At 36.8% G+C, this 13,279-nt stretch overlaps 1 protein-coding gene across 1 annotated transcript in view; it reads right to left on the bottom strand.

The window, feature by feature from the left end:
* LOC147317771 (transmembrane protein 132C) overlaps positions 1–13,279 on the bottom strand; it is a 285,996-nt gene that overhangs the window by 13,809 nt on the left and 258,908 nt on the right. The window contains exons 7-10 of the mRNA XM_086315084.1: positions 4,834–5,039; positions 2,835–2,898; positions 2,492–2,623; positions 1,764–1,841 (exon numbers count right to left, since the gene is read on the bottom strand). Coding sequence (XP_086171210.1) covers positions 1,764–1,841; positions 2,492–2,623; positions 2,835–2,898; positions 4,834–5,039 — 480 coding nt within the window. The remainder of the gene's footprint in view (positions 1–1,763; positions 1,842–2,491; positions 2,624–2,834; positions 2,899–4,833; positions 5,040–13,279) is intronic.

Raw genomic sequence — 13,279 nt, 5'->3', positions numbered from 1 at the left:
TAGTTAGGAGGTTAACACACACAGACTGATCATCATTGATTCATTTCTGCACAGCATGTCTTAGACACACATGCAAATACATACAGACAAACATGGATCTGTAAAAGCTGATGGTGCTGGTATTGCATGTGTAAAGAAAACTCAGGGAAACTCTGCTGCTGTCATCACACAGCGAAGCACACGCTAAGTAACGAAAACACATCTACGCACAAATGCACACAGACCGTGTTCCCGTCTGCATTCCAGCTGTGCCCCAGTGTGTCAGCATTCAACTAAGACAACAAGGCCAAAACTAAAGACAACTCAAATGAAAACAGAGTGGATGAAAAGAAAAAGGGACAGTGTAAGTAAGATGGCAAGCAAGCAAGAGAAAAATAAATAGAGTAGGTGTCAGAAGGAGAGGGACAATGACAAATAGAGGAGGACAGTAAGTGAAAGGGGCAGAAAAAAGGAGCATGAAAAAGATTGGGGTACAGATGAACAGGGAAACAGCAGACAGACACTGATAGAGATTAGGGGGCCCATGTTGTAGTGTACTACTTCGCCCAGCGACAGGAGGACAGGCAGATCTGATTGGTGTACAAAGACAATCTCGCAGCAAATGTGTCAGGGCGTCAAACTTAATCCCACCCTCAGCAAGGTAACAAAATGCAATGACTGACGGCTCTGGGATTGCTCCTCAAGACCGGCAGAGAATAACAAGGTGAGAAAGAGAGACTGGGGATAGAAAGGAAAGAGAGACGGGAAAAAGAGGAAGAAGCGAGACTCAGGAAGACAGAGCTGGGGGCTAAAATTGAAATGTCAAACTATCAAATGATGCCTGTCGACTCTGGCATCTCAGTGGGAATTCTCGGTAAATTCTCTCTCCTGGCTCCCAAACGGTCCACAGCTGTACATGTGTGTGTTTGTGTGTGTGTGTGCACGCATACATTAATGCAGAAGTCCCCTGCTAACACACACCCAGCTGTTACCAAAAATCATGCCACTTATGCACTGAACTTCAGTCCAACCATTTTTTATTTACTTGTTAATGGATGTGAAACATACTCTTCAACACAGTAATGAATGCGACCATAAAAATACATAATTTCTATATATGTGATGTATGCAAGAGAGAACAGAAAACAACATAAGACGACACTGATGAGGACTGCGAAACATTTGGTGGTTTTGCTTTAGTTCTGCTACATAACCGTGCATAAGTAAATAACAGAATAAGCCACAGAACTATCCTCCACTGTCACACTGAGTTACAATGGCCAGGCTCATTGGAATGCAGAAAGTGCACAACTGTGTTCAGTGTGTATATGTGTATAATTTGTGAGCATCACGCTGAGATGTCAGGGCCAAATTCAACATTTAATTGTGGCTAATTGTATAACAAGCTAGCAGGGGAGGCTTATATATGAGGAACGGGGATAGTGTTTACATCACCGGAGTACTTATGGCTGTAATGTGAAGTGCCGAATTACACTGCACTTGACATAATGAGTTCTTTCAACTGTCTTTTTCTGGACTTTGTAAAAAGCAGTGAATACATTGCTTGTGGAATTTCTTTTTTTTTTTTACATACTCAAATACTGTATGATGAGTAAATGACCCACTGCAGTCAGTTTCTTAACTTTACTATAGGGATGAATATAGACTTCAGTAAGCAGAAAGGGTTCTTTTGGTGTTAGAGTTTATAATATCAACCAGCTTAGTTACAATTGAAGGGGAAGAGATGGGTTGCACTTTTAGTGATGAAGCAAGCAAGAGAATACCTGTATATTGGTGTGTCCCAGGTCCCGCCCGATTACGATTCGTCCATCTATTAATCTGGCAATGCGAGGCTCTTCTATCTGCAGAATACAGAAACAGGAGGCAGTCAAAGGATACATTATTTATTGTTTAGAAAGATTTACAATAATAATATACTATTGGGTGCATCTCTTAATTTTTGAATTCAGGTGTTTTCAGTCCTATTCCAGTGTGATACTCTGATACAATTTACTGCTATACCAAGTCAATTTGTGAAATTTCTGTCCTCCTAGATATACCACAATCAACTGTAAGTGATATTATTACCAAGTGGCAGCTCAGGTACAAAGTGGCAGACCATGTAAAATTACAGAGTAGGGCTGCTGAGTGCTGAGATGCATAGTGTGTAAAAGCTCTGCTGACTCAGTAACTGCAGAGGTCGCAACCTTCTTAACATCAGCAGAAAAAGCGTGTGTTGGGAGCTTCATGCCATGGGTTTCCATGGCAGAGAAGCTCCTGTAGGTGCTATAGTTGTTCACACAGTTCATCTGTAAATGCAAAAAATCAGGACGTATGTTTTGCACTGTCTATATATTAAGCCACTTTACAAGTACTTATTAGAAAGTGTCACTGCCCATAGCTGTGAGCAAATAATTTATATCTCAAAATGTTAAACTATTCCTTTTGTGAAGAAGCCATGATCTGCAAGTGAATAGAAGGGTACTGTTTGTGAGCATTTGTGTATACCCACCTTTAATTGGTCCAAGACCAAATGAGTGATATCAACTTGCCAGTCAGCACCCAGCATGTAAACCATCTCTCCACCTGGGTCAGAAGGTTCTGCGACAAAATGAGTGAGGACCCGCACCAAAGCATACTGGTACTGAAAGGTTAGAACAAGGCCAAATTCAGACTCTGATGCTAAAGTGCACAACAGACTCTTACTTCAATGCTTGTGATTAAACAAAAACATGGCACAGAAGTACAACTCAGTATCAATAACTCAGTATTTAGGCAGATATTATTCAGATTAAACTGCCTTTAAAAGAGTTGTGATCACTCAGAAACAATACTGATTTACAATCAAATGATACCTGTAGGGTGCAGCCTTTGCCCTTTCTGTCATCGTCCTCATCATCTTCACTGTCTCTGGTGGGTCTGAAAAGAAAAGAGATAAATAAGGAAGAAAGAAATAAAATGAAGGGATGGTGAGATTATCCAGTAATTAAATGTCCCCTTTCCTCTCTACTCTCAGCTCCAGCTGATGTACTGAATAATCTCATCTTCAGGTTACACTTTAAGCCAAATAAAGGACACTTGAGTCTCTAATCTACATTTAACACATTTAAACATTTTACTTGAACATTAAGCACTTGTAATAAGACTAGGATGGTCAAAATATTTTAAACGTAACTGGTCAATTTTCTATTCTTGTGTAATACTATCTGTTGGGCAGCAGTAGATCCAAACTATAGAAATGAGTCTTTGCAACGTTATAAACAACATCAAAAATCTTTTACATTATAAGAATTACATTAAAATGAAATGGAACAACATATGTAAAAATCACTATAACTAGGGGATTTAATAGAGTCTTGAGCAGAACTACATTTGCAACACTACTGAGTCAAAACAGAATTATTGTTTGACTCAGTTTAACTTGGATTCTTTAAACCACCTTTAATTGGTCCAAGACCATTCTTCTGCTTTCATATGGTACCAAAAAGTAAAAAAAAACAACTAACTAAATCATTATATTTGTATTTAAAAATATTGGTCAATGTATTTTGTGTTGTTAATCTAGTAAGCAGCAATCTACTAATAAATAGACTTGCAGCTAAGACAGCTGCATGTCTTTCTTCTTAATTATTTCTTTCTTTTGCAGAATATAGAAAAATACAGTAGTCATTAATTAAATCAGATCTAATCTAATGAAATAAAACATAAGAAATATAAAATGTACTATGAATGTACTAATTTTTCAATGCTAAAAAACAAGAAGGCAACTTGTCTCGATTCGTCTCTAAATGAAAATGTATTTTTATCTCAGAAGGATGCAAATAAACACATTCTTTCTCCTTTGCCTGCCTCTGTGAAATCTATCATTGACCATATACAGGCACACATAGGATCATATAATCACATAAGAATATACACACAGAGGACTGCATCTGTGTCTTATATCTTTACAGTACCTATGAAACTCAGGTAATATTACAGGAATTTTCTTTCCATTACCCAGTGCCCCAGTTGCACATGTGTCTGTGTGAATGTCTCTACCTAATAGTGCTTGTGTTTCACTCTGTCAGATAGTGGTTTGGGGAGATGGAGGTGTGTTTGTGCACACGGCTTGGTGGCTGCGTGAGCAGAAATTGCCAAAATTGAAAAATAGGCCCAGCAGAACAAAATGGAAGGGTGGCAAGATGAGAAATAGGAATAAAACACACAAACACACATACCTGTCATACAAATACACAATCAGAGATAGAAGCACAAAAGTATAATGTTATTTAGAATCATTAAAAGCTCTGTAAATGATGAAAACTTCCAATGTAAACATTAATGCCAATGTAAGTTTTGGCAAGAAACACTCAATTTCTATTTTTAACATCCTGTTATGTGCTTTGTAACACTGGTAGGAGTAAACAATATTGTCAGTCTGCAACTTAAAAGTGATACACCTTTGGTTCAGCTTTGAGAGAATTTGGAAAATATGGCATTGTAAGCTGTAGTGTGTGTATATATATATATATATATATATATACACACCAAAATGAAAGACAAAATAAAATTTCTCAGAGAAGAGTAGGAAATACAACTCAACAAATGCCTGTACCATGAATTTTTGTGACTTCAAAAACTAGCAGTTCCTCACAGTTCACTGCTCGATTCTAACAGAAATTGCAGGTGTTTGTGTTTCCCTTCTGAATAGTCTTAAAATGTGTTTCTTACCAAAGAAAAAAAAGTCTTTGTAGCATAAATGAAAATGGTGTACGTAAAATGCTCTACATTTTGACAAAATTATGCTAATGCCTACACCTTCTACCGTGTGTTACACTCCCCCATTCCCTCAAGGTCAGACAGGCAAATTACCTCTTGTTAGTGATGATTGGCACCCTCCAGCCCTTGACCTGGCTGAGCTCAGTATCTGACAGATCTATCTGAAGCGGTAGCTTGGGCACCCAGACGGTGAGCTGAAGCTGAGCAGATAGGTGCAGGTATGAGAACTTGATGGTCAAAGACTGCCGACCACGCATTTCTTTGCCATTCACCAAAACCTTGTCACAGTTTGGAGAAACCTAAAAATAAATGTATAAATAAAAAAGAGGGAAAAAACAGTTTGATTGAGACTGGGAAAAACGTGCATGCATGTGTGACATTTTAAACAGAAATCAAATGAGTTGCATGAGTTTTTTCCACAGAAACAGATGCAGCTTCTGTTGTGTATTGCTCAAGCACAGCCTAAAGCAAGTTTTCACAATAATTATAGTGTTGCATCCAGTAAGATATTTGTCACTGATTTATAACAAGTTTATTAATCTTGTAAAGCACTTTGCAAAACTGTTCTGTAATGTGCACTGAAAGAAAAGGTTAATAATGTACTTCTTCCTGTTGCATTAGTGGCATTTCAGGTTTGCGAATTCTCTCTTGTTATCTCCGCCAACGTGAAGCAACATATTAACATTTAACAGCCTCGAATCAGTAAATCGCAGTCATTTTAAGACATTAGCACAATTTCACTGAATACATAAGATGACCAACAAGAATACTGTGAACCAGAATACCAGTGGGTTTAGCAAAATGCATGATTTCTTTTTTTTGTTTTTAAAAAAACAGTCTAAAGCTTTTTAACACTCTATAGTACATATTTGTTTTTTTGAAATTTAATGTTGCAACACAACACCTTCTAATACGGTGATGAGTGGAAAGGGGGTTTGAACTTTGACCTCTGGGTAGAGCAGTCTTTTTAGGAACCAAAACTGCATGGGACATAGCGCTAACAACTGGTAGGAATAATGTTTGTTTCTATACATATTTAAAATGAAACAACTTCATTTATAAAATAGGTTTATGGATTTCTGAAGAAGAATCGATTTTTAAATATAGATTTTAATTTCATTTGGTTACGCAAACACTTTTCTTTTTATTTGTTCCCAAAGGACAACATTATGCAGTTCAACCATCTTTCTTATTGCATTAATGCTAAAGCAGTTGTTGTCCTGATTAATGCTTGTTTTAAGTGAGTGTTGGGATATACACTTTTAGCAAACCATCCAGTATATGACCCCATATGAACTGACTGGAAAGGGACATAAGGCAATGGAAAATCCTACAATGTATTCTGTTTAATTTTAATCTTTTTCAGTGTTTTGATTAATCAATGTGCATTTTTTTACCAGCAATGTCTTTGTCAAAAGATAGAAATAATCAGTCAGATTTGAACAGAAAGTTACAGTTTGCTAAAATACTGCATTGGCCGTATTTGCATATTTATAGCTCTTTATATAATACCTAAACTAGGGATCTGTATAACATATTGCAAATGTGCATGGATAGCCAACAAAGGAACCAAATAGAGTTATAAGGTGAGAAAAGGGAAACAAAGAAAGCAATTCTTCTCCTAGTGACAGCAGAGAATTATGTGTTCAAGTACCTTAAAAATTGGAACAAAAGTTCAGCAGCTATGAAATAAAAGCAAGGGCAGTTACAATTTCCAAACTGGCATAAAGTCAGTCTAATATTATTTATTTATGACTGCTTTAGAAAAAAATATATTGAGAAAATTGCAATATTCAGAAAATGTAATATGTGTAAATATTTAATCATCAGTTGGTGCAAAACTGTGTTAAGTAGACTTTCTCACTATTTTTTCCTGCCCCACCTATTCTTATTTCTGCATCTTTATATAATTCTATGGCCATTAATCCATTCCTGAGAAGTTTATAACTTCTCCACCCTCTCTGTCTCTACACTACACTTCTCATCCCTCCTCCCACCCTTTCTTTCATCTCCCAGTGCCTCAAATGTTCTGTGCTCCCCACCCATTCCTATTTAACCCTAAAGCATATGAACATCCATTTCCTGTTATCTGACGTCTTCACCCTTTTTTGTTTTTACACCCCAGTCTTCTTCCTTTTCTAAATCTGCCAACTTCTGTTTATTAGGTTTTCCACTCAGCTGCACCTCATATTCAATCCCCGTGTTGTAGAAATTAGTGTATCAGACATCACTGCTTACAGATGACTTATTTAAAAGCTCACACCACCCACACTACAGTTTGTTTTTTAAAATCTTTAACTGTAAACAACTTGGCCTATTGTGCTGTACACCATTAAGGTGAACTCAATTCGTCTAAATATTCATTTTATCTCTTTACAACCTGTTACTGTTAAGAATGATTTAGTTATTGCAATACGACAATGAAAGACAATGGAAATGTTAAATAGACATAGTAAAAACACCTACATCTTATCCCACTTTAATAAACATTTCCCAAAACTACAGTGTTTTTTGCAAAAATTCAAAAACCTTTTTTATACAAACTGCTACTGCTATTTGGGTTTTTCAGGAAGTTAAATCTACACTGAAAAAAAGGCCGTGTTGGATTTACTTGATTCAGTAGTGGACATTGGTTGCACACAAATTTTTTGCTTTGGCAGAAACTTAAACAATTGAGTTAGTTGTCTGCCTCTTATAACTCCAGTGATTTTCCTGCAGTTTGACATCTCGTGCGATCTTGTGAATTTCATGAGTTCAGCAACTAACCACTCTTACTAGATTGTATCATGTCATCTCAACAAGAACAAATTAAGTTGTTGAATTTCATACAGATTCTTCATGATTTAATTACATTCATAGAAACATGAAATTATTGTGTTTAAATTACAAGTTAGACTTTTTTAATGCAACAACCACCCAATTTACTTAGAGGCGGCTGCTCGATTTGACTGAGATGGATGCCTTCCTGAAACCACGATCCAAAGCGTGCGAGACTGAAATCCCGTGCGGTGTCGCAGTAAGTTATTGACTTACTTCACTCGAACATGATATGAACAATTTAATCTAGCCTCTCTGCATATCATGTAGTTTCTACACTATATAGTTACACTTAACTTTAAAGCACGAGGCACTTATGTTAAATACACGCAAGATGCTTACGTAAATCCAAGAGTTGGCCAATCCCTTTTTTTCAGTGTAGTCTATTTTGGGTACCGTTTCCAGACAGTGTTTTTTTCTTTCATTATCCCATGTACAAAGATGAGTAACTAGGCTGTGTCACAGACATCACAGCTTTTGTCCACAGCCACGGAGAAAAAAAATCAAAATTGTCTGTTTTGTTTTTCAAGCTCCAGATCTTTGAAAATGTCCTCGATCCATTTTGTTATGGTTCGCCTGGAGAGGGGTTCATTCTCAAGTGCTTCTGTATATTAGCACGGTAGAGTGCACCAAATACTCTTTGTGGGAAATTACAAAGCTGGTCTTGACTGCTCTAACCATGTTTAAAGCTTCATAAAAGGTTTTTGTTGCTTTTGTAGCTTTGCTAGCAAATCTACCTTTCTGGTCTATTTCTCTATGGGTGTTTGTTCTTATAATGGTGATTCATACTGTGACCCTTTAGCATATGGAGGTCAATATAAGCTTATAAATTTGCTCTCTACAAACAAAGAAAACTGTTTTCATTCTGACTTTAAAAAAATAAACTCTCAGAAGTGCACGTTTATGTTATTTTAATTTCCCATTGAGCTCTCATGCGTCTGTTTGGGACAATGCCCCTGTCTAGCCTAAATAGATAGATGTTAATGAATTGTAAGTGCATAATGTAAGCTCAAACTGAATGCCAGTTCAAAGAGGAATGGTCTGACCAATAACTACTGAGTACTTAAGATGATAATATATTAAATGAGTAGTCCCATTGTAAAACGGACTAGTTTTTGCTAGATGATGGATGTTTTTTTACTGTAGGCACTTGAATTTGGAACATGTTAGCAAATTAGCAAATTAGCAAACGTTTATTATAGAGCAATCTTGGAACAACATTTCACTTTTCCTGATAAACACAAGAAACGCACACATGATCTAAACACAATTTTGTATGGTTCAATTTTTTGGGCTTCCCTATGAAAGACTTTGATCTGAAAAGAGGTTAACATTTTGTACATCAGAGCTAAACCATTTCTTCCCTATCTGCTCTCAACTTTTAATTTCTTTCAATTTAACTTCCTCCTGCTCCTGTAACATAAAAGAAAAGTTGCCCAACCCCTCTTCTCCTCACTTCCTCTTTTCAATTTCTATTTTTCTTCTCTCTCTTTAACTTTCTTTAAATCTCTTTCAACATCCAGCATTTCCCTTTCTTGACCTGCTCTTTTTCTTTTGTCTCCACTTCATCCTCCCCCCTCATCGTACCTCGTCTCCCTCTTCATCTTCCTCTCTCTCTGAAACCTGATTTACCGCTTGTTAACATCAAAGGGATGTTAGACTGTTGGTGCCTCAAACTATTTCTCCAAATCATTTTTATTTTCTAGGTGTAAATCAGTGTGAATACTGCACGGTTGCTGTGACAGGGTTTGGTTTCCAATGAAGGTATAAAACATCAGAAGTCAGGGGACATCACAATGGTGCTTCTTGAGCTACCACTAAAGTAATTGTTCATGTCTGTTATTTCTACCTTAGTTTTGCTGAATTATAGCTATGCAAAGTCTGGATACCCCGGGGGAATATGTAAGAAAAATCAAATTATAGTCCATTGAAAAAGTTTTTCAGATATAGCTCTGGAACTTTTAGGCTGAGAAACAGATGTGTTTTCAAGTTACTGTTTCTCATTTGAACAGAGAAAAATGAACTAGAATCTCTTCTTCAAAAAGGATGTTATATACTATGACATAGGTAAGAAGAATTAATTAACCTTTAATTACTTCTCTAATTATATCTTAATTATATATATTTTTTCATTACTTTAAGCTCTGTAGTGTTTACAGCAAAACAGTGGCATTATGAGGACACAAAAAAATCTCCAAGTGAATGCTAATGTTGCTTTATGTTCTTTTTCTGTATAAATCATTGACATGTTACAGTTTTTCCTCAGGTGTTCTTGGTCAGTTCTCTAATAACAGTTGATGAATTTAACAGTATCTGAAATCCATTAAAACTGTCTGCTACAAGTGGTTGTCATGAAGACCATTGTTAGCATTTTAAAATGTTTTAGAATAGGCAAATGACTACGTACAACTGTCCAATTTAAAGACTTGATATTTCTTTCTCTTACAGTAACAGACTGTGACTCTGATTATTGCAAACATATTGTAAAAAAAATATTTATAGAATTTGAGTGCGACACAATCAGAAAAAAACTCAAGATAGAGAACCCTGATCTGGTTAACATTTAGTATTTGCAACAGTCTGGCAATGGAAAATATTTCTGCTGAAATCTAAAAAAATGGAACCTAGCCCATAGGATTTTGAATTGTTTGAGGTTGGGTTTCTTTTTAGGATTTACTCTTTTGGTAGCTTTGGTAGGCTGACCAGGAATCCAAGTCAGAGATTCAATAATGAATTTAATCTTTTGTAATGTTTTCAAGCCTCTGGTTTCTGTTTTTACCTTATTCCTGTTCTGAACAGTTTTAGCTTTTGTCTTTCCTCGTGTAGTGATTTCCAACTTTCCAATGTATCTTTGGTATTATGTTTTAGTATGAGTATCCTTCTGTTCTATTCTGAGTGTTTACAACCCTTAGATATACACATTACGTCAGCACACGCACGCACACACACACACACGCACACACCTACACACACACACACACACACACACACACACACACACACACACACACACACACACACACACACAGTCCATAAAATAACTCATGTTCAGTTCTAGCCTGCACTATTCTTATCTATTTTAATGAATTTTAAATCAAACAATCAAGATGTGACTGATTTTGATCAAATTAATCTGAGAAACTAGAAATGTTTAATTTTGCTTTTATTACAGCCAGAAAAAATACTGCTTTGTTATTGATGACAACTTAAAACCCTAAAGTCAGGTGTCACCCAATCAATGAAAAAAAGAAAAACAATCAAGTGTAGTGGAAAAATTAGAGGAGGGACAGTTGGCCACCAATATAGTGCCAAAATACTTATATTCTAGAAGACATCCCAACTTTAAATGACATGTGTTGGCATTTACCTCAGATAAATATTAGCTACCCTCTTTTCCACGCTTAGTGAAATTCCTTCACATTACCTATTTGAGTCACCTAGAAAATTTTTATTTTTTCTAGTTTGTGTTTCTTCTACTGCAACTCCAGGGCACAGTGTAATTGAATTTTTTTAATTTTCTACAGAACGAAACCCACATAGTGTAATATCCATAATAGTACTGCAATTACTTGCAACACTCAACTTAATTTAAAAACATTTCTGGAGATGACTTGTCATTGCTCATAGAGGCTGAGAGAATTCAAGGAACTGTTATAATGTATAAACCTTTACCTTTATAAGAGATTAATCAATAAATGTGTGATTTATAAAAATCAAAACTGAATTACTTGAACATCATAAAAAAGTCCTTTTCAAAAATAAAATGTTTGTTTTTTTGTCTTCCTGTGTTCTGCCTAATGCTTTGGGCAATCTGCTTCACTGCTTATTTTCCAAGAGCTTGATAGGATCATCAATACTTACCACATATAGTGAAAAAATGCAGTTGGTTATTTTTGGTGTGGTAACCAGAGGAGACTTCATATTTGACCTTTCAGTCGTGAAAGTGTTTCCAGCACAGTTGGGTTCATATAGTTGTTTTGGACAGTAAAACATTTTGGAACTTTGCCTCTGAACACTACAACACTCAATTTTAAATTGTGAATGAGTGAATATGTGATTAGAGTGCAGACTTACACTTTAAATTTAAAGGGTTTTACATGAAGTCTGCATTAACTGTTAATGAATTACAGTTGTATTTATATGTATTCTCTCTTTTTTTTATTTGGACAAACTAACATAATTTAAAATATAAAATAATATACTGTTTTGGATGACAATCCTTTGTAGTCAGTAACAATCAGAAGTTTAGAAACTAATGGATATCACAAAATACTGCATATGCCCCCTTGGGCTACTCTGCCATGCCTTTACTGTAACTGCCTTTAGTTGCTGATTGTTTGTGGGTCTCTCTGGCTTCAGTAACTGAAAAACATGCTCTATTAAGCTGAGATCAGGTTAGTGATTTGGCCATTAAAGAATATTCCATTTCTCTGCCTTGAAAAAATGTTTTCGATATGTTTTGGGCCATTATCCACTTGTACTATAAAACCCTGTCTTATCAGTTTTGAAGCATTTATTTAAATCTAGGCAAAGAGTATAGCCATGCAGATTTCAAAGTTCATCCTCTTACCTTTATAAGCAGTCACATCACATCAGTTCCACTAGCAGCCATAGATGCCCATGTACAGTGGGGCAAAAAAGTATTTAGTCAGCTACCGATTGTGCAAGTTCCCCCACCTAAAATGATGACAAAGGTCAGTAATTTGCACCAGAGGTACACTTCAACTGTGAGAGACAGAATGTGAAAAAAAAAATCCATGAATCCACATGGTAGGATTTGTAAAGCATTTATTCGTAAATCAGGGTGGAAAATAAGTATTTGGTCACTAACAAAAATACAACTCAATACTTTGTAACATAACCTTTGTTGGCAATAACAGAGGTCAAACGTTTACTATAGGTCTTTACCAGGTTTGCACACACAGTAGCTGGTATTTTGGCCCATTCCTCCATGCAGATCTTCTCGAGAGCAGTGATGTTTTGGGGCTGTCGCCGAGCAACACGGACTTTCAACTCCCGCCACAGATTTTCTATGGGGTTGAGGTCTGGAGACTGGCTAGGCCACTCCAGAACTTTCAAATGCTTCTTACGGAGCCACTCCTTTGTTGCCCGGGCGGTGTGTTTTGGATCATTGTCATGTTGGAAGACCCAGCCTCGTTTCATCTTCAAAGTTCTCACTGATGGAAGGAGGTTTTGGCTCAAAATCTCACGATACATGGCCCCATTCATTCTGTCCTTAACACGGATCAGTCGTCCTGTCCCCTTGGCAGAAAAACAGCCCCATAGCATGATGTTTCCACCCCCATGCTTCACAGTAGGTATGGTGTTCTTGGGATGCAACTCAGTATTCTTCTTCCTCCAAACACGACGAGTTGAGTTTATACCAAAAAGTTCTACTTTGGTTTCATCTGACCACATGACATTCTCCCAATCCTCTGCTGTATCATCCATGTGCTCTCTGGCAAACTTCAGACGGGCCTGGACATGCACTGGCTTCAGCAGCGGAACACGTCTGGCACTGCGGGATTTGATTCCCTGCCGTTGTAGTGTGTTACTGATGGTGACCTTTGTTACTTTGGTCCCAGCTCTCTGCAGGTCATTCACCAGGTCCCCCCGTGTGGTTCTGGGATCTTTGCTCACCGTTCTCATGATCATTTTGACCCCACGGGATGAGATCTTGCGTGGAGCCCCAGATCGAGGGAGATTATCAGTGGTCTTGTAT

The sequence above is a fragment of the Aulonocara sp. 'chitande type north' Nkhata Bay genome, linkage group LG12, assembly GCF_057382095.1.
Source record: "Aulonocara sp. 'chitande type north' Nkhata Bay isolate Kocher_YH1m ecotype deep benthic linkage group LG12, A_spYH_male_GT1.1, whole genome shotgun sequence".
In the NCBI taxonomy this organism is placed as follows: Eukaryota; Metazoa; Chordata; class Actinopteri; order Cichliformes; family Cichlidae; genus Aulonocara; species Aulonocara sp. 'chitande type north' Nkhata Bay.
This window is presented reverse-complemented; position numbering and strand designations above follow the sequence as displayed.